This window comes from Eschrichtius robustus, chromosome 8 (assembly GCF_028021215.1).
Source record: "Eschrichtius robustus isolate mEscRob2 chromosome 8, mEscRob2.pri, whole genome shotgun sequence".
Lineage (NCBI taxonomy): Eukaryota > Metazoa > Chordata > Mammalia > Artiodactyla > Eschrichtiidae > Eschrichtius > Eschrichtius robustus.
Window position 1 is genome coordinate 15,831,736 of NC_090831.1, and position 22,526 is coordinate 15,854,261.

The window sequence follows — 22,526 nt, forward strand, 5'->3', positions numbered from 1 at the left end:
TCATTCTGGTGGCTTCTCTTGTTGCAGAGCACAGGCTCTAGGCGTGCAGGCTTCAGTAGTTGTGGCACTCGGGCTCAATAGTTGTGGCTCGCGGTCTCTAGAGCACAGGCTCAGTAGTTGTGGTGCACGGGCTTAGCTGCTCCGTGGCATGTGGGATCTTCCCGGACCAGGGCTAGAACCCGTGTCCCTTGCATTGGCAGGCGGATTCTTAACCAGTGCGCCACCAGGGAAGCCCATACAACCAAGCTCCCCTGTATCCTTTCACTCCCTCTTTAGACCATCCCTTTTCACGTACCACTCGTGGTATCAGTCCTGGTCATCCTCGCAGCTTGCTTTAGCATGAGCTGAAAGAGACAAGGCCAGGAGAGGCAGCAGCTCAGAAAGAATGAGTGAAAGAAAATTGGAACGTTATTTATGGATTGTCTCTCAGGTGCCAGACACTATGTGGGGCTCCACTTCCTGGTGTGAGATTAAAGCCAGGTGTAGGATTAAAGCCCAAACACGGATGCTTGTGCAGAAAATTTCCTAGCAAAGGAGATGGATTAGCGCTTAGTTTCACACGGCTTTTCATCCATCCTCACTTCTCCTGTCTGACACTAACCTGGAAGCTCAATGTGGACATACTTTACCTGCGTACTTTCTTCTTCTCCTTCCCTGAATATTTTCCTATTTATACTCTCAAAAGTACAACCCTTGTAACCTTGAAGTCAAAATCTCTTTAGAATTGTAACGTGTAGATGGAGTTACAAACACATCACAGCAGGGGGGAAAGGTCAAAAAGAGCAGTCTTCATTGTGTCTATTTTATTACTTATTAGAGATAAAATAGGTAATAATGTGTTTATTAAGTTATGAATCTCTTATAATGAAAATTACAAATTAAGTGTTTTGTCTTGTCATCCTAATCCTTCAAGCACCATTTATCACTGAATTCTCCAGTTTGACATCTGTCTTTGCATTAACCCCCCTGATTTACAAGCATGCAATATGCTTGTGCAGATTCCAAACGTCTCTGACCTTGATACTGTAATGCAGATCGTGTGGTGTGTTGGACCTTGAACAGGGCATTTCATGTCTGACTTCAAATTATAATATTTTTATTCCTCTTTGTGATCATTTTCATAATGAAGGTTTAAAGGTGCTAAAGGGAGTGCTCTTCGTGAAGATATCTATGTTTTACATGAAAATGGAACTTTGGAAATTCCTGTGGCCCAGAAGGACAGTACGGGAACTTATACATGTGTTGCAAGGAATAAGTTAGGAATGGCGAAGAATGACATTCACTTAGAGATCAAAGGTGAGGCAGAGGTGACAAACATTTTTTCAGTATTATGAGACTTTGAGCAAATTCTCCAGCTTTTTAAAAAAAATTCTCTTTATTGACGTATAGTTGATTTACAACGTTGTGTTAATTTCTGCTGTACAGCAAAGTGATTCAGTTATACATATATGCATTCTTTTTCATATTCTTTTCCATTATGGTTTATCGCAGGATATAGAACATAGTTCCCTGTGCTATACAGTAGGACCTTGTTGTTTATCCATTCTGTATGTAATAGCTTGCATCTGCTAACCCCAAACTCCCATTCCTTCCCTCCCCCACCCTCCTTCCCCCTTGGCAACCACAAGTCTGTTCTCTATGTCTTGATTCTGTTAAATTCTCCAGCTTTGGCAATGGATAACGGTAACTTTCCATTTCAGATCCAACGAGGATCATTAAACAGCCTGAATATGCAGTGGTGCAAAGAGGGAGCACGGTGTCCTTTGAATGCATAGTGAAACACGATCACACTTTAATCCCCACCGTCACGTGGCTGAAGGACCACGGGGAGCTGCCCAGTGACGGAAGGTATTTGAAGACAATTTCTTTCCTTTCTCTTCCTTCTCTCTTTAAGCTGCTCTTGAACTAAAGGTTTATTGTACAGTATCTTAATGGTTATGTTTTTAAAGTTTCTGAAGTCTGCTCTCTCTCCAAAGTAGATATACATTTTCTCTTCATGCTATAGAATATTTGGACCTAAAAAGGTATCAAGTTATAGAAATAAGACCCTGAGAATGTTTGTCTATCTTTGTGTTGGTCTCCTGTGTAATTCAGGATGTGAAAAACCTTTCAGGTTTTGAACAACATCCATTGTTTTCTAACTTGTACAGTGCACTCTCAACAGATGTTTTCATTCCCATTTTACAAATAAGCAGAAATACGATCTCTTTAATCATCAGAGTGAACCTGAATCTTCATCAGTGTTTTACAGGACACTAGTTTTTATTTGGATGGGGAGTTTTCATTTTACCTAAAGCGAGTAGAAGGAGGAGAAGAAAAAAAAACAGGTAAAGAATTTGAAAGAGCCTGAGCACGTTGCATTCCTTTAGCTTGGTATGAAAGAAAGGTCATGCCCATTTTCCAGGTGAGGCTCTCGATTTGTCAAAGTACACAGAGTCAAAGACGAGAACTTTAGCTGATGCAGAGGGGCTACAAGCAACACCCCGACGGGAATGAGTGTTGTCTGCTGGTAGAAATGGTTTCTGTGGTTTCTTTCAACTGTGCCCAAATGGTGCCCTGTTGCTTGTAAATGGTCCTTAAAAGAACTATGTGGGAATTTGGGATTAACGATACACACTACTATATATAAAATAAACAACAAGGACCTACTGTATAGCACAGGGAACTATATTCAATAGCCAGTAATAACCTATCATGGAAAAGAATCTGAAAAAGAGTATTATATATATATATATAAAACTGAATCACTTTGCTGTATACCTGAAACATTGTAAATCAACTATAGTTTGATTAAAAAAAATAATAATTAATATCAAATTATTTAAAAATACACACTTTGTTAGAAATTGAGCCCGATGAGTGGTAGCAGCAGAAACCTAGGAAAACCCTCTTTTCAGGGTAACTGGAGCTGCCCCCGCTCAGCTCTAGATGCCCCTGGTCTTAACGAAGCTCCTAAAAACTCCAGAGGCGTGGTTGAAAGCCATCAGACTAAATGACTTGACATCATTTCTAACCCAAGCTTCTCACTCATTCAAAATGTTTTCCAACTTTAATCATTATCAAAGTGGCATGTATTGTATAGGATTTTAGCTCTAATGTGCTGCAAATCTTTATCATCTTTCCCTTTTACCAAGTTCACAGTTGCTTTCATGCCAGGAAAACCGTCATTGGGTGTGGTGGGATGTCCATTCCAGCCGCTTTGAGCATGTGATAATTACAGGTTCACTGTTGACAAGGACCATTTGGTGGTCGCTGATGTCAGTGATGATGATGGTGGGACCTACACATGTGTGGCCAACACAACTCTGGACAGCGTTTCGGCCAGTGCTGTGCTCAGCGTTGTCGGTAAGAGCTAGAACACATACAGCACAACTGGCTTCCCTGCTTTAGGCTGAAAGGAAAAATTGTCAGTAGTAACTGTTTGCTTGTTACAGTTTTAGCATTTTATAGGTGAGTTAAATACCCACATCTTTCTTCTTTGAAAGATGCCCTTGAGCCAGTAATTTCAGTATAAATGTACTCTGTAGCAGCACTGCAATAAAATGGTGGTTAAGCACATTAGTGATATTTTTATGAGAAAACTGGGGGGAAATGATCTACCTTTATTTAAAATCGAAGGGGTTTTCCCCCTATGTTGTTACTGCATGTTTATCAATGCTGTGTCTCACAGCCAAGCGTAAGGCTCAGGTTTATAATCTTAATCATGCTCAGTCTTTGTCTTCTTGTGCTATCTTATATCTGTCCGCTACTAATTTTGATTAAACTCCTTTATATTACTGTCCTTTCTAGCTCCTACTCCAACTCCAGCTCCCATTTACGGTAAACTAATATGAGTCCTTTTCTCTGTTTTCTTTCAAACAATTTCACATGTACAGAAGAAGTCCATTACTTTCTTTTCTCTATCATGTCATTGTGCTTCTTTAAGGAAAAGGGCTCTGTCAGGTGTTCTGCCGTGTTGTCCATTTACTGCTATAAATCATTTCTTCATTATAACTCTGCAACTTTTCACTGAATATATTGCCACTCGCTTCCAAGTATTTCATGTGTTCTTGCAGAGTCGTTTCATTTGCTAAAAGTCCCTCTTTGACAGCATTTCCTTGTAAAGTAGCATAGTGCTTTTTCAAAAGCTATCGTCCATATTTTACAGACTGAAAAAGCAATTTCAAATATCATTCCACAACTTAGGTTTTCATTTCAATCTATTAAAAGTTGTTCTGGAAAACTAAATGTTGTTTGGGGATTCCATTTTCAAGAAATTTACATAGGAAAACAATGGCTGCTTAGTACAACATTTGACCTTTCTATCAAAGAAAACCACCAACTCACTGTGTTCACAGAAGATAAATCACTAAAGAAAGACGAAAAGGAGGACACTTTCACGTCGCATGATTTTTCTGAGTCGGGAAGTTAAATCGATTTTTTTCCCGAAATCTTCTTGATTAAAGAACCCTCATGTTTATTCAACATAAAAATACAAAAATTAATTTTGTGGTGAAAACTCAGCTGGATGTTACATAGTATTATGAATTATTCTATAGAAGACCTGTCCTTTGTAGACATTTACCGCTTCTTTACTGGTAGGAAAGAAGTGCTCATATTTTTCTATGGCCTCTGGCTCCCCCAAGAGCAAGGCCAGGAAAAGACCCAGGGGGAACATTAACTCTCTAGATCTCAGAAGCACCATTAGAAGAGGCAGACACGCTCCTCAGACACCTTCGTCCCAACAGGCATCTGTACCCTGGTGTCCTCTGAGAATAAACACACCTCCCTGTGTGCCTGACTGACTTGTACTGAGCGTCCACATAAGGTTGCATGCCGAGGGCTACCTGCATAGCATCAATTTTAGAATTCCCTTAAAAGTATAAATATTCTTCAGGTGCCCCCAAATCTGTAATTTAGCATGTTTCAGAAAGAACACTTGCATCTTCTTTTAATAGTACATACATTTGCCTGTATTTGTTTTTCAGCATTTCCTATTCTCTGTTTCCCATTTATTAGAAATTCAGCTTCCGTATTATTTTTTCTGTCTGTGCTCCTCTATGTTTATGAGAAGACACGCACTGAGAGTGCTGGAGAACCATACATGTCCTCCCCTGGCTTTGGTGACAAGGGATTTAGTTTCATTTCAAAGAGAAGCAAGCAGAGCTCATTGAGGGGTTCTCTTGGGTGTGCGTGTGTGTTCCCAGCAGCCTCAGCTGTTTTCATTTCCTTTCAGTTGCATGCTCACTGGCCATTACATGTGCTGTGTCTTTAAGAGTCCCCTCCGAGAATAGTATCATGAGTAAAGGAGAACCTCCTAAGGTCGGGTGGTTAACTATGATGTGTGTGTTTGGTCTACAGATGTCCCAAATCCTCCCTTTGATTTAGAATTGACGGATCAACTAGACAGGAGTGTTCAGCTGTCATGGACCCCAGGCGATGACAACAATAGCCCTATTACAAGTATGTGGTGTCATTTGCTTTTTCACTGATAAACTTAATGATTATTTTCAAAGCACTGTATCCCATGTAATTGAAATTCCTTGCAAAAGATATTTGCTGGCATTCTCTGCTTCATTGCTAATAGAACCAAAACATTTATTTATGTTCTGTTATTCAGAGCTGGAGTTATTCCTGGTTACAACTTCTGATTTGGGACACTAATTAATTGCTGAAGATGTTAATTAAGCAAATACACTATCGTTTTGTGTTTAAGATCCATAAGAATCACCTTTAATTTCTACCACAGTAGGAAGATGCATTGCAAGTTATTCATTTTGCCCATTAATATGGGAGAAAACAATAGAAGGACCAGTCTAGCTATTAGGAAATTGAGACTTGGTGAGTAAAGTGACTTTTCAAACCTACAGTTGGTAACAGAACTGGGGGTAGACATCAGGTCTCTTTCTTTCCATTAGCCCTGGCTACAAAGTGGCACAGTCGCCAATGTCACCTCCTCACCTTGATGACATCAGCCTAGACAATAAAATCAGGTGAGGGACCATGCCATAAGGGTACTGGAAGAGCTTAGTAAAATTAGACTATAGATAAGCTTACAAGTTTTAAAACCAAAAAGATACCTAAGAGAGTAGACACAAGTCTGTAATATATTACTACCTTCGGGTATATACTGCAGGAAGACTAAATTCCTTTCCGATGATGACCTAAGATACTGCTGAAGTGACATGTGTGTTGATTTATTGTACCTGCTGGTAAAGCAGACCAGATCCAATGAAATTAAACAAAAGCGTCCTCTCTATCTTGTGTTCTTTGGTGGTGTTCCTTTCTCAGTGGAGTTTTTGGTCCTTGATCAGAATATGTATTCATTCATGCTGAATCTTCCAGTCAATTCAGTACATTAGCCAGATTTAGCTGGTGAGGATGCTTGGAGACTCTTTTTACCCACGTTAAAATGATACCGTTAGATTTCAAGGCATTTCTACTCTTCGTTCATTCATTCAACAGACATTTATTGAGTACCTATTATGTACCAGGCATTCTTCTAAAACAAAGCAGTCAAAAATCTCTGCGCATATGAATTTTATATCTTAATTGAGAACACAAATAAGATAAAATTAATACGTGTTATGTTATTGTGTATAATGTCATTATATATATGTATATATGTGTGTAAATATATATATATGTGTACACACACACACACACACATACACACACACACACACTACTCAGATCTCCTTGTAAGAGAGAACCCACTACAAGGAATGTCAGCAACAGGCTGCATCTGCTGCCCTCTCCCTAGGTATCAGCTGCAGTGTTCCCGTGAGGCCCCTCTCTTCCTGAGCTAGTCCAGGGACTGAGCACAGCGAGGGTCCTAGATTCAGCCATGCCTCCTGCAGAACTTCACTCTGGGCTCCTCGCTGACCTGGCTGAATCTATCTGTATTGGAGACTGAGGCTTTTTCCACACAGACCTCCTTCCCCTCTCCTTTCTCAGATGTCAGACCTGCATTACGGTCTGAAGATCTTCCCTGCCGTCTCCTGCTTTCTCTCTCTTTTATATTCCATGGACTCTTCCCCAAATAAATCTCCTACACATTTAGTTCTGTCTCTGCATCTGCTTCCAAGAGGAGTCAAACACACATATATCTATACACATGATTATGCGTGTGTCCATGTTTAGGTCATGCAAAGAACAAAGCAGGAGAGGGGGAGTAAAGAATATGAGGGTCAGGGGTATAATTACAAACAGGGTGGTCAGGAAAGGCTACCTTAAGAAGGTAAGATTCCTATGGAAAACAGTATGGAGGTTCCTTAAAAAACTGAAAATAGAGTTACCAGATGATCCAGCAATCCCACCCCTGGGCATATATCCAGAAAAAATGAAAGCTCTAATTCAAAAAGATACATGCATCCCAAAGTTCATAGTGGCACTATTTACAATAGCCGAGACACAGAAGCAACCTAAGTGTCCATCAACACATGAATCGATAAAGAAGATGTGGTACATATATACAGTGGAATACTACTCAGCCATAAAAAAGAATGAAATCATGCCATTTGCAGCAACATGAATGGACCTAGAAAGTATCATGCTAGGTGAAGTAAGATGGAGAAAGACAAATATTATATGATATCACTTATATGTGGAATCTAATAAATAGTGCAAGTGAACTAATTTATAAAATAAAAATAGACTCATAGACATAGAAAACAAACTTATGGTTACCAAAGGGGAAGGGGGGGGAGGAATAAATTAGGAATTTGGGATTAACAGATGTGCACTACCATATATAAAATAGATAAACAAGGATTTACTGTATAGCACAGGGAGCTATATTCGATATATTGTAATAAACTATAAAGGAAAAGAATGGGGAAAAAGAATATAGTTATATACATCTATTTATGTATAACCAAATCACTTTGCTATACACCTGAAACTAACACAATATTGTGAATCAACTATACAGCAATTAAAAAAATAATAAATTTTAAAAAAGAAGGTAACATTTGAGTATGTCAATAAAGACATGAGGAGGGAGGTAGTGAACGCACTATGCATTTAACTGAAGCAAGACGTTTCCAGGGAGAGCAAGAGAAACAGCAAAGGCCCTGAGACAGGAGCATGTCTCTCGGAAGCCGCTGTGGCTGGCTGGAGTGAAATGAACAAGAAGAAGTGAAGGAGGAGAGAAGGTCAAAGAGGCAGAGAGTTGGTGGGTGGAGTTGGGTGTCCACTGTGCAGGGCGCTGTAGGGGTTGGGAAGGAATTGGAGGGATTTAAGTAGAGCAGTGGTCCCCAGTCTTTTTGGCACCAGGGACTAGATTCGTGGAAGCCAGTTTTTCCATGGAGGGGGAGAGGGAGGATGGTTCAGGCGGTAATGTGAGCCATGGTTCAGGCAGTAATGCAAGCGATGGTTCAGGTGGTAATGCAAGCGTTGGGGAGCGGCAGATGAAGCTTCACTCGCTCGCCTAACAAGCCTAACAAGCCACGGACCAGTATCGGTCCACAGCCCGGGGGTTGGGGACCCCTGAAGTAGAGGAATGGATCACACTGGCTATTGTATTGAAAATGGTCTAGAGAGGAACAAGAGGGAGAATGGGGAGACCGGGCAGAACTACAGTTCTCAAACCATGCATTGAAATACCATACAGAACCTCAGCAAACCTCAGGGGTGCCTCTGGATATTAAGTTTTTGATTTTTAAATTTTGGTTTTTATTTTTTTAATTTTTTTTGGCTGCGTTGGGTCTTCGTTGCTGCACGCGGGGTTTCTCTAGTTGTGGTGAGCAGGGGCTACTCTTCCTTGTGGTGCACAGGCTTCTCGTTGCGGTGGCTTCTCTTGTTGCGGAGCACGGGCTCTAGGCGTGCAGGCTTCAGTAGTTGTGGAACATGGGCTCAGTAGTTGTGGCTCATGGGCTCTAGAGCACAGGCTCAGTAGTTGTGGCACACGGGCTTAGCTGCTCCACGGCATGTGGGATCTTCCTGGACCAGGGCTTGAACCCGTGTCCCCTGCATTGGCAGGCAGATTCTTAACCACTGAGCCACCAGGGAAGCCCCAAAATTTTGGTTTTTAAAAAACACTGTGACGTCTGTCAGACACCCCATGAAATACTAGCTGGAGGCAGTTCACAGTTTCAGTATTAATAGTGCTACATCACACTGTGACAGCGTCATATCTCTGCAAAGCCTTTGTGGTGATAAAAAGCGAGTACCATGTGAAAATAAGTGTGAAACAGGAAATGAGGAAGATGGTGTCAAATCTGTTTACAAGGTTGGACAAGTTATGTGGTGCCCAGTAGATTTTAAGACATAAACACTTATTAGATTATATAGACCTAACTCCTTAATACACAGAAATGTATATCTAAATACCTATTTTTTGCATTTCTTTTTTTTTATTGAAGTATAGTTGATTTACAATGTTGTATTAGTTTCAGGTTTACAGCAAAGTGATTCAGTTATACATATATTTTTTTGACATTCTTCTTTATAGGTTATTACAAAATATTGAGCATAGTTCCCTCTGCTATACAGTAGGTCCTTGTTGGTTATCTCTTTTATATATAGTGGTGTGTATATGTTAATCCCAAGCTCCTCATTTATCCCTCCCCCTACCTTTCCCCTCTGGTAACCGCAAGTTTGTTTTCTATGTCTGTGGGTCTATTTCTGTTTTGTATTTAAGTTCATTTGTATCATTTTCTTTTAGATTCCACATATATGCAATATCGTATGATATTTGTCTTTCTCTGCCTGGCTTACTTCACTTAATATGATTGTCTCTAAGTCCATCCATGTTGCTGCAGGTGGCATTATTTCATTCTTTTTATGGCTGAGTAATATTCCATTGTATGTATGTGCAACATCTTCTTTATCCATTCATCTGTCGATGGACATTTAGGTTGCTTCCATATCTTGGCTTATTGTACATAGTGCTGCAATGAACATTGGGGTGCATATATTGTTTCAAATAAATACTTATTTTTTACAAGGGTAAAACATGTACATACCACAAAATTTTAATAGAGACAAGAGGGTAGGTATGCACTGAAAAGTAAGTCTTCCTCCCACCCCTGATTCTCAATTCCTCTGGTGACACCAGTGTTACAGTGTGTATCCTCCAAGAGGTAACACATGTACTTTCAAGCGTATGTGTATGTGTATATGTTATAGTAAATCTTTTTATTTTTATACAACTGTAGTATCCAGCACACGCTGGATTATGTTCTAAACCCTACTTGGTTTCACTTAACAATATATTTTAGAAATCATTCTGTTTCAGTACACGTGGAGCAGCCCTATTCATTTTTTACAGCTGCAGAATATTCCATTGTGTGGATGCATCATAATTTATTTAATCAGTGTCCTATTGATGAACATTTAGGTTGTTTGCAATTAGGTTGTTTCAGTTGCAAACAATGCTGCCATGTGGATTCTTTTTCATGTGCCTTCGAACATATGCATGAGCACATTTATTCAAAATAAATTGCTGGAAGCACAATTTCTGTGTCAAAGGGTCTCTGAGTTAAATATTGTTAGATGTTCTAAATTGTCCTCTATAGAAGTTGTACCAATTTACACTTCCCACAAAGTATGAGAATGCTTGTTTCCCTGTGTCATAGTTCACAAAGTGTGTTAAATATTTGATTGTTGCCAGTCTGTTTGGTGGGAAATGGTATCTCTCTGTATTTCACGTAACATCTCCTGTTATGAAAAAAATCAGTCATCTTTTTGTATGTTTAAACTTTCCTAGGAATATGTGGGTCACTTCTAAACAGTTTTAAGGAGCTAAACTCAGCATGCTAGAGAAAGCATACTCTTATTGGATTTGCTTAAGTGTTGAGGACGCTAGGCTTCTGAAATCAAAATATTCTAGTGAATTTTTCTTGAAAGTGAGATAATTCACGTTCAGCTGCTCTTGTTAGATTGTCCTGTTTGTTATCCTCGCAACCTACCATTGGGTGACTGAATTCATGTCTTGGATTTGTTGTGTGTGTGTGGTGTGGCCAGAATTCATCATCGAATATGAAGATGCAATGCATGAGCCGGGGCTGTGGCATCACCAAACTGAAGTCCCTGGAGCTCAGACCACAGCCCAGCTGAAGTTGTCGCCCTATGTCAACTATTCCTTCCGAGTGATGGCAGTAAACAGCCTGGGGAGGAGCTTGCCCAGCGAGGCATCTGAGCAGTATTTGACTAAAGCTGCAGGTAAAGCAGGACTTCTGTGATATGAAATAAAATGGAAAGGTTTTCCACTGTTTGCAAAAGACCAAAGTTTACAAGTATGTGGCTGTTTAACTTCTAGAACCAGATAAAAATCCCACGGCTGTGGAAGGGCTGGGATCAGAGCCGGATAATTTGGTGATTACGTGGAAGGTGAGCTATGTCTGAAATATTCAACTATATTTTAGAGTGAAAAGAAAAGTCGTTTTTAAATAATACCTGTATTAAAATCCCCTTTCACACATTTTTTGGAATATATACCTATATCATATATTTATTAATCGTGTAGTAGTTAAAAGCTTGATCCTTGGAGCCAAAATGAATGGTACAAATCCCAGCTTTGCCACTTAGTAACTGTGTGACTTTAAGGCATTTCTTTAACATCTCTACTGTGTATCTGTGTGATGGGAATAACAATGAATCAACCTCATAAGATTAAAGGAGTTAATGCACTTATAACGCACTTAGAGCGGTGCCTATCACATAGAATGTGCTCAGTAAATGCTAGCTTGTATTGTCACCATCGTAGAGAACCATCTAGAAGACAGGTACCAGTAGTCAACTTCTTCTGCTTTTTTCTTTTTTGGCCTGCCTATTTTCTGGACTTGGAAAATTAATATATATTTACTTGTGTGATCTAAAAACTTATTTTAGATAGATCCAGACATCCATACTTAGATACATACATGTTTGTATATACTAAGATACATACATGCCTGTAGAAACAGGATAGAAAGACAAGCCAATCTCTTTTTTTTTTTTTAAGAAAGAAGTAGTTCACAATTTCAGTCTCCAAGTAAAATAGACAGTGAGGTGCTGTCACACAACCAGGAACACATAAAGGAAACTATATACCTGGAAAGTTTTATGTCACCTACCCATGACTGTGGAGCCAGAATCTGAGAGACCTAGGTGGTTTTTACTACTTCAGGATAGAAATTAACCACCTTTGAAATGCTGATCCCAAACAAGCTGTGAATCTCATCACAGGTGAAAAAAAGGACAAAAGGTCCCTGGAGAAAATTGTTCATAGCTTGTACTTTAGTGGCGCAGCGCTCACCGTCTTTATGTCTGAGAATTGAATTTGCCGTTCCAGTAAGAGATAGCACTGCTGATCTGTTTTATAAGCTCTGATGGTCTGGCTTTTCTTGTAGCCCTTGAATGGTTTCGAATCTAATGGACCAGGCCTTCAGTACAAAGTTAGCTGGCGCCAGAAGGATGGTGATGATGAATGGACGTCTATGGTTGTGGCAGATGTATCCAAATACATTGTCTCGGGCACCCCGACCTTTGTCCCATACCTGATCAAAGTTCAGGCCCTGAACGACGCGGGCTTTGCTCCAGAGCCAGCTGTGGTCCTGGGACATTCTGGAGAAGACCGTAAGTGCCTGATGCTACTTCATGTCTATTTTTCCCCAGCAAAGCAGACTTACCAAAGTGCAAGTCAAGGCCATGTCCAGAGGTGCTGAGATTGGGAGGGAGGATGGGAGGCAGCCATGATTTAGCTCAACATTTCTACATCTAAACAGCCTGCTACGTAGAAAATAGGTTCAGCGTGTTAAAAGGTATTACTTTTTAAAAAGATATGTTGTTCTCACAAAGTCAAATGAACAGAGCTCAAAAAAAAAAAAAAAAACTAACATCTATTCTCCATCCTTGATAATACATAGAATCAGGCTGCGGCATGTTTCAAGCCAAAATTAGGAGACGGTGACATTTTTTGCATGAAATTCAAAATGACACTGATACTTCTACCCCCCTTTCTCATCTTTCCCTAGTCCCAATGGTGGCTCCCGGGAATGTGCACGTAAACGTGGTAAACAGCACCTTAGCCGAGGTGCACTGGGACCCGGTACCTCTGAAAAGTATCCGAGGACACCTGCAGGGCTATCGGGCAAGTGAAAGAGACCTTTCGTGTTCTTTTCTTAGAAACAGTCCGTTGGCCAATGCCAGACGCCCTTTGCTTGGCCGGAGGAGGCCTTGAGAGTTCATCAAGTGTACTGCCTCAGGAAGCCTGCCTCTGAAGCATCCCAGCTAGAGCTGGATTGACATCTCACTGCACACAAAGGGAGAAAAAAATTCTTCCTCCATTTTTCCCACAGATAGTCTACATTCTGCCAACCCAACAGTTACCGCATGCACGAAATGGGGAAAACCAATGTTCAAAACACTAGAATGTAATGAAATGCACCTAGCTTTAAAACCACACTGACTGTGGTTTTAAACAAAGAAAACTATGTGTTCAACAAACAAAACTATCCAGAAAACAATGTAGACTTTTGTTTTAAATAGTTTATAGTTCAAGATCATAGAGTTCCAACTCAGTCATTCTTATAAACATCAGTTATCTGTGTTCTTGGGAAGCGCAGAAAGACCGATTCATAGTTTTGATTGAGAGGTGGTCAAAGAACTTTCACTCCTACCAAGGAAGTCAAGGCTTTGATTGGTCAAACCCTGACCTCTAGAGGTCAGTTTTTGCACTGCATCATGTTCAACTTCCGGTTTTTGGTTTTTCTTCCTCTAAGATGGCCAGATTCTGTATATATGTTGATTTCTCTTGAAAGTGCCTGTAAACTCCTAAGACGACTTTAAGAGGACTTAGTGAACAACAGTTCTGGATTTCTATCCAAAGTTAATCAACGCTTTATCACTTCAAAATCTGTGTCTACAATTTCATACCAAAAAATAAGTATTTTTAATTAAGTGATGCAGTTTGGCATAGTGAGAAAGCCCTAGACTTGAAGTGGAGGGTCTTCTTACCTCTTGATAGCCCAGGGGCTCTTCTGTACTGTAGGAGTAGTAATAATAAGAGCTTCACTGTGGTTTTTAGTATTAAACTAAATGGTATATTGTACATGAAGTTGTATTAACTCTGGAAAAGTATGTAAATATTGGGCAGTAATTTTTACCGTTAGAATATTTTATACAAGTAAAGGACACTTAAATCCTTCTGTATGGGTCTCATGCGGTTTCATTTCTTTGGTTTATTTCACTTAGACTTCTCCAACAACATGGCATAACCGAGCTTCATCACAATTTCTTAATTTCCCTCATTACCTGTGCCTCCTACTCTCTTGCCTCAGAATTGATATCTGTCAGTTGTTCCACTAGTCTAAAATGTACCAAGGGAACTTTCTGGGAAAAAAGATAATAATAAAGCTTTAATTTTGTGAGCCTGAGGATTCTGTTGGCTCCCTTGTCCATCCCTGACTTTTACTCTTGCCGTTTCAGATTTACTACTGGAAGGCACAGAGTTCATCAACAAGAAACAGACGCCATATTGAGAAAAAGATCCTCACTTTCCAGGGCAGCAAGACTCATGGCATGTTGCCCGGGCTGGAGCCCTTTAGCCACTACACACTGAACGTCCGCGTGGTCAATGGGAAAGGGGAGGGCCCAGCCAGCCCCGACAGGGTCTTCAATACCCCGGAAGGAGGTAGGGTGGACATGTCACTGAGATCCTAGCAGCGTGTGGTGGTGCATCCTGAGAGACTTTGCGTGACCGATGGGCCCCCAAAGAAAGTATATTCTGGAAGCCAAATGTGATTTTCCCACAGATGAACACGGCACACACAGAGCTGACAGAGTGTCAGCTTGTCTATGGCCTGAGGGTGTGGGGAAGGCTTCAGAGGCTTCCCTGAAACCCCCTTTCTCTTGACTTAAAATTTTTCTCCACAGTTAATCACATGGTCAAAAATTTGCTAATTTTTTGTTTTTAATTTTTAAAATTTTTATACAATTTTTTTTTTTTGGCCGAGCTGCATGGCTTGCAGAATCTTAGTTCCCCGACCAGGGATTGAACCTGGGCCCTGACAGTGAAAACACCAAGTCCTAACCATTGGACCACCAGGGAATTCCCTATTTTTATACAATTTTTAAATGTTACTTTTCATTTACAGTTGTTACAAAATATTGGTTATATTCCCCATGTAGTAAAGTACATCCTTGAGCCTGTCTTACCCCCAGTAGTCTGTACCTCCCACTCCCTCACTCCTGTATTCCCCCTCCCTCCCACTGGTAACTACTAGTTCATTCTCTATATCTGTGAGTCTGCTTCTTTTATGTTGTATTCACTACTTTATTGTATTTTTTAGATTCCACATATAAGCACTATCATACAGTATTTATCTTTCGCTGTCTAGCTCATTTTACTTAGCATAATACCCTCCAAGTCCATCCATGTTGCTACGAATGGCAAAATTCCATTCTTTTTTATGGCTGAGTAGTATTCCATAGTGTGTGTGTGTGTGTGTGTGTGTGTGTGTGTGTGTGTGTGTATATATACCACAGCTTTTTTATCCATTCATCTATTGATGGACACTTAGGTTGTAGAACCTTGCTAATTTGATGCTGACTTGGGTCATTAACTTTCTGACCTGAAGCAAGTTATACAATTTCTCTAAACCTCAGTTACCTTAGCCAGAAAGCGTGAGAACTAGATGTGATCACCTAAGAAAAATATCTAGAAAGGAAAAGAATCCTCTACGTTGTAGTTTACTTCTTTCTCAGTGCACCTTTGCAGTTCATGCTAATGTGGAACTGAGTTAGAAGGTTGTCGGTCTTGACAGAATGTGTTGGAAAGAGAAAGGAAGAATCATTGCAAGTGTGGGCCATGGCAAGGGGAGGAGGAAGGGAGAACCAAACACAACTGATGTAGGAGCGGGGGCCAGAGGAGTCAGGACACAGCCACCTGGGAGCCTAGTGGATGAGGAGAGAGGGCCATGTAGTAAGAAAGGCACTAGCATGGCCTTTGCTTATCTTGAATTTTGCCTCAAGCCAGTATTGAAAATGATCCAGATAGCTTCTGTGGATTGCTTAGGTCTTTTGTTTTTTAAATAAACATTTTGGTTACAATTTTATTTTAGAGGACAATTCTTCTTTTATTGAAGTATAGTTGCTATACAATATTATGTAAGTTACAGGTGTATAGTCTTTTTTATGACTGAGTAGTATTCCATTGTAGTTATGTACCACACCTTCTTTATCCATTCATCTATTGATGAACACTTAGGTTGCTTCCATGCTTGGGCTATTGTAAATAATGCTGCTGTAAACGTTGGCGTGCATGTATCTTCTTGAATTAGTGTTTTTTTTTTTTTTTTTCTGATATATACCCAGGTGTGGTTAAAAGCAGTTCACAGACAAACCCTGTCCTGGCTCCTGGTTGAAGGGCTCATGGTGTTGGCAGCTGCCCAACAGCCTCTGAGAATCATCTGTGTCCACCTCCTATCTCATTACAGTGGCTTGTCCTCAGCCTCGTTGCTCCTTGGAGGTTTAGGGCTCCTTCCACTAGAGGCTTTCGCTAGTGAGACCCTACACTGGCCCTTTAGATGGCTCAGGGGAAGGTGCCATAGAAAAGAGAACCAGGGGATTAAAGAACAGACAAGAGAAGAGTAGTCTGTCCAAAGACACAAAGGTAGGAAACATCATGGCTCCTTCAGGGAACGGTAAGTCAGGCAGCCGAGAACGGTGAGAAAAGGGAGGAAGGTCAGCTAGGGAGGACCAAAACAATGGATGGTCTTAAATGCTATGGATATTAACCCTCAAGCCAGGAGCTCTTAACCTGAGGACGGCAGTCTCTTCAGGTGTCAATGAGTGGGTTTAAGGAGCTCCGTGAACCCCCTAATATTATATACAAGGTGCGTATATTTTTCTGGGGAGAGTTTGGGGCTGTCATCAGATTCTCAAAGGGGTGATTTGCGGAAGCTTAGAACTATGGGCCAGGACTGTTCTAGGCAAGGCCACCAAGGGTCTGAAGGGGGGCAGTGGCGGAGAGACGAGGAGGGAATGGATACAGTTGAGGTTAGCAGGGTGGATGTGGCAGGATCTAGTGTCCCAGGAGATGGTGGAAATGAGGCAGAGGGGGAAATTCAGCTCGACTGCCTGGTTTCTGGCTAGAGGGACAGGAGGTTTTAGGGAACGTGGTAGGTTGGGTAGAGAAGGTCACGATCGTGAGGGAGGGCTGCCATCGTCCATCATGCTCTGAGGAAGTGAATAAAAGAAGACCGGGCATGTTTCCGCTGGTAATTTGCCAGCCTCTGCCACGGAGAACCTGACACCCTGCGCTCCTTCCCCAGAGCCAGGGCTGTGCCAGCACCCAGGCTCTTGTCCATCACTGCGAGCTGCCGGGCGTCTCTCAGCTCTCCGGATAAGAGCTCCTCTGCACTTGGGGGGGCTGGCTCAGGCCCAGAGCCTGGCAGGCAGGATGTTCTGACTGGAGACACCTGGTTTGCTGGAGAAAACAGTCCTTAATAGCCCAGAACACAGCTGCTTCTGCTCAACGGTCTGGTTAGAATAGTTCCACTCAGTCACTAGTTTGCTTTTATTAAGACCCCATTCACGAAACAAACAAGTACCATCTCTTTTAAAACCATTGGTTTGGATCCATATAAAGGCAAAGCCCTTATGTATTTGGAGAGGATGGTTTTAATGAATCTAAATGGAAATGGTGAGGGAAAAAGAGGAAAAGCGAAACAGGTTTCTATTAACGTATTTTCAGCTGAATCAGGAACAAAAATGAGTTACAGAAGACAAAAATCTTGAGGAATTCCCTGGCAGTCCAGTGGTTAGGACTCCGCACTTCTGCACGGGTTCGAACCCGGGTCAGGGATCTAAGATCCCGCATGCCGTCTGGCGCAGCCAAAAAAAAGAGTCTTGATGAGTTGTGTGGACCTGGTGAAATATGTCACTTTAATACAGTTTGAAACATTCAGAAACCTTTGTGTTGACTGTATGTCTCATTTGAAGTCCCCAGCGCTCCATCCTCTTTGAAGATTGTTAATCCAACGCTAGATTCTCTCACTTTGGAATGGGAGCCACCAAGCCACCCGAATGGCATTTTGACAGAGTACACCTTAAAATATCAGCCAAGTAAGTTATGGGGAGAAGGAAACAGGGAAATACGGTTTACGAAGGAAAAAGACTGTTATCTTAAAATACAAACGGGGTATTTCTTTACAGCTGTAGAATATATACATATACCTTCAAGTGTTATTCTAGAAGGAACTTCAAATCATACTTTTTAAAGAAAAATGACATGTGCTTTTGAAAATTAAATAACATGTAGAATAATACAGACCTTGAGCATGGGGTTTAGGTGCATGCTGTCATTATGTGTGTAGGCGTCATGTATTGTATAACCAGCAAATGGTAAGAAGAGGGGTTCCTTTGGCACAAGGCCTCTGAAGATGAGATTTGGGGTTATTTAACAACCCATGACTCCGCCTGCAAAAACAAAGACATGAGAAATGCTATTGCGATTCAACCAGAAAATCCTCCCAGCTTAGAAGCCCATGGAAAATGTATTTCCCCTTGTTACACCATATTATAGGATTTTTTTTTTTATGGTTTATCCCATAGTTTATTTTTTTATATTTAAAATGTATGCAAAAACAATTAAATATCTATGTATATATATTTACATATATACATACATACATTAATATATGCATTTGTATTAGAATCGCAGTGTGACCCTTGAGATTATCATTTTTTAAAATTTTTATTGGAGTATAGTTGATTTATAATGCTGTGTTAGTTTCAGGTGTACAGCAAAGTGAATCAGTTATACATATACATATATCCACTCTTTTTTTAGATTCTTTTCCCATACAGGTCATTACAGAGTGTTGAGTAGTGTTCCCTGTGCTATACAGTAGGCCCTTATTAGTTATCTATTTTATATATATAGCAGTGTGTGTATGTCAATCCCAATCTCCCAATTATAGGACTATGTCAGGTTATCAATTATGTCAGACAAAGAGTGAGTAGGATTACAAAAGTCAGTGTAGTCCAGGTTTAACATTTTTGGTTGACACATTTATTTACGATAGTCTTCCTACAGCAATGAACGGGGAATGCACTTTGTTCTTTTTTTTTCATGGAGGTAACATTGGTTTATAACATTATGTAAGTTTCATGTGTACAACACTGTATTTTGACTTCCATATACACTACAGTGTGCCTACCACTAAAAGTTTAGTTTCCATCCGTCTCCATACAGTTGACTCCTTTACCCATTTCAACCTCCCCCCATTCCCCTTCCCTTCTGGTGACCATTGTTCTGTTCTCTGTATCAGTGTGTTTGTTTTCTTTTGGCTTTTTCATTTATTTTATTACTTTATTTTGTTTATATTCTTATTGACAGTTAACAGCACCCATGAATTAGGCCCTCTGGTAGATTTGAAAATTCCTGCCAACAAGACCCGCTGGACTTTAAAAAATTTAAGTTTCAGCACTCGATATAAATTTTATTTCTATGCACAAACAGTAGCAGGATCAGGAAGTCAAATAACAGAGGAAGCGATAACAACTATGGATGAAGGTAAGATGGGTATGTATAAAATCCATATAACGAGAAGTATCGTGAGACAAAAATCTTTAAGTTTATGCTTTTTCTTTCCTTCTTACCATGGAAGTATCCATGCTACCCAATTAATACAAACACTTATCTGTAACCTCTCATTCTGATATATATATATATATATATATATATATATGCGCAGCTGTTTAATTCATACTGGAATAATGATTTGATGTTTGTTTTTTAAGTCCCTATGAAATTTTTAAACTTATATTAAAATATTGAGGTGAGAGTGGGAAATTACAGTATTTTGCCACACTTAAATTCAAAGTTCACGGCAATGTTTTTTCCTATCTGCAACTTTACCTATATACACACATACACATATGTGTAATACACGCACACACAGACATGCATACCTACACACAAATAAATATATGTAACTGTGGTTCTGGTCTTGATTCACCAGAAAATAATTTGCTAGTCTGCATACTGATTTAGGTTTTCTAGCAAGGAAATCAAAACAGTTATTAAATAATGCATGTACTTTGTGTTTGAGCATGGGACTTCATAGTTTGCTATGCCATCTGGTACAGAAAGCAAAAGAGCCCCATTAAAGTATTTAGAAAAAGAATGAACACTTCTTTAATACTTCTAAAAATGATTTTGAAAAACTTGAGATTCAATGAAAATGATCAAAAACATTGTAGAGGGTTTTGCATGTCTCTAAATTGTAGAATTGCTTAAGGATCATTTATTTGATTATCTTCCATAGCATAAGAAATTGACATTTTTACCCCAAAATTGGCTTGAAATCTCCTAAGCCTTCTTACATAATAGGCAAGTATGAATAAAGCGCTTTAAGTAATGTGGAGATTTGATTACTGGTAAGTTTGGGAACAAAAACGTACCTTTGTCCCCTGTACCTGATGTGGTACGCTCCATTCTTCTTGCATGCTTTAGCATTTTAAGAAGTGTTTTTATGTAGCTTTACATGCTAACTATATAGTGTCCTATTTCTGTTTCCCTTCATGAAAGCTGGTATTCTCCCACCTGATGTAGGTGCAGGCAAAGGTAAAATCATTCAACTGCATGACTTTCTACATGTGTGAAATTTGCCATGTTAACCATGGGGAAGTGCAGCATGGGTTAAAAGAGAAAATATTTAAAATAAGCTTTGAAGCACCAAAAGGAAGATAAGATCCTGCAAGATCTTGACTTTAAAATTCATGTCTAGTCTTTTTTACAAGGAGAAGGCCACCCATTGAATTCACCTTTTCTCAAGACTTATCCCAGGTCCAAATCCTAATCTTGGCTTTTAATGCTATGACCGTGGCTAGACCAGACAGGACCCAAACTGTACCTTTGCCGCAGACCCTCATGATGGCCATGCCGTCTGTGAAGGGTTCAGAAACGTTAGTCCGTGATAAAAACAGCCAGTCAGAAATCAGACCAGCCGAGCTTCCTGTTCTAATCTGATTTACCTGTACCCCTCCTAGACACAGTGCACACGTTGCTGGCATCACACTACGCTGTCCACCCGGAATTTCAGCTTAGCCGTACTCCAGCTGCCCTGGGACTGAAAGCCTCCCCAGCGGGATCCCCTCTGACCAAGTGTTCAGGCAGCCCGCATGCTCTGCTCAGCTGTGTTATTCCATTTCTGTCTTCGCCAGACTGCTTAAGTCTCCTCCTGGGGAAGAGCCAACAATCACAGTGAATTACTTTTGTTCTCCTTTATTGCTCACAGCTCTCTGGATGAGGAGGATTGGTTGGGAGAATGGTGCTGGAATGAATTGTAGTATTTCTTCCACCCAAAGATCCCCCCAATCTTTGACTCTTGGCTCTTGGTAGATTTGTCAGCTTTTTAGGGAGCAGTGGAGGCCGCCCTGCCTCACATGGCAGTGTTCTCATATAGAGCACCCCTGGCCAGGGATTTTCTTGGGCTTTGACAGACTGAACAAGTACAAATTGGAATGAAGAAAAAGTTGACCAAAAGAAATAAGTGCTTTGCCCTAAGTTGTTCAAATCTTGGGAGCTTAGGCCTGATCATATCTTCTCTTTTCTTACAAATCTTATATTCAGAGTCTTGGTAAATTTTAAAACATAGATCAGGTAGATTTGGGAATGATTGAATAAGAACTGTAGCCATTTTCAAGCATCTTAATAATGTTTTATAGGTGTTTTTACCCTTGAAAGAACAAAGTTGTAAACATTCAAAATGTTTGCAAGATCGTGGAAGGATGGGAACCTCTCTTTTATATGTGTGCTTCTTTCTGGGGATGATTAGATATCCATTAAAATCCATGGTGGTTTTACAATAATTTACTGCTGGGTTCCCCTTAGACCCTTTCATGGAAGCATTCCAGAGAAAGCCTGGCCGCTTTCCCTGTGCAGTGGCCATGTCACTGGGGCTCAGCCTAGAGGCAGTAGCCGATTAATTGAGCTGCAGCAGGGCAGTTTGTGTTTTCCGTTGACTTGTCATATTGGAGGAGGACGTGCATGCCACTGGAAAAAAACATCACCCGCTGATTTTTTTTTTTTTTAAATTTTATTTATTTATTTATTTATTTATTTATTTATTTATTTATTTATTTACTTATGGCTGTGTTGGGTCTTCGTTTCTGTGCGAGGGCTTTCTCTAGTTGCGGCGAGCGGGCGCCACTCTTCATCGCGGTGCGCGGGCCTCTCGCCATCGCGGCCTCTCCCGTTGCGGAGCACAGGCTCCAGACGCGCAGCCTCAGTAGTTGTGGCTCACGGGCCTAGTTGCTCCGCGGCATGCGGGATCTTCCCGGACCAGGGCTCGAACCCGTGTCCCCTGCATTGGCAGGCAGATTCTCAACCACTGCGCCACCAGGGAAGCCCCTCACCCGCTGATTTTAATGAATTCAGACTAACTAAAAGAAATGTCAATTAATATAGTTGAGGTTTTACCATTTGATCTTACTAAATTGAATTGTGAATTACTTCTGATTATAGAGACAAGCAAAAAGAGAGTCTCCGAAGGTTCCTAAAGCCCCCAGTGTTGAAATCTGGTGGAACTCGGATATAAAGAGAAAAGGTGTTT

At 40.5% G+C, this 22,526-nt stretch overlaps 1 protein-coding gene across 24 annotated transcripts in view; it reads left to right on the plus strand.

The window, feature by feature from the left end:
- The window catches only part of NRCAM (neuronal cell adhesion molecule), an 84,063-nt gene that overhangs the window by 39,351 nt on the left and 22,186 nt on the right, over positions 1–22,526 (plus strand). For 5 of the 24 annotated variants that reach the window (XM_068549895.1, XM_068549890.1, XM_068549891.1 and 2 more), the window contains 11 exons: positions 1,130–1,296; positions 1,701–1,848; positions 3,221–3,345; positions 5,341–5,442; positions 10,948–11,145; positions 11,243–11,313; positions 12,315–12,540; positions 12,939–13,054; positions 14,392–14,596; positions 17,908–18,030; positions 19,307–19,483. In XM_068549895.1, the coding sequence (XP_068405996.1) occupies positions 1,130–1,296; positions 1,701–1,848; positions 3,221–3,345; positions 5,341–5,442; positions 10,948–11,145; positions 11,243–11,313; positions 12,315–12,540; positions 12,939–13,054; positions 14,392–14,596; positions 17,908–18,030; positions 19,307–19,483 (1,658 nt within the window). Of the gene's footprint in view, positions 1–1,129; positions 1,297–1,700; positions 1,849–3,220; positions 3,346–3,789; positions 3,820–5,340; positions 5,443–10,947; positions 11,146–11,242; positions 11,314–12,314; positions 12,541–12,938; positions 13,055–14,391; positions 14,597–17,907; positions 18,031–19,306; positions 19,493–20,500; positions 20,537–22,526 lie in introns of all 24 variants that reach the window. The other 19 variants (XM_068549899.1, XM_068549900.1, XM_068549888.1 and 16 more) reach the window with 8 other exon arrangements.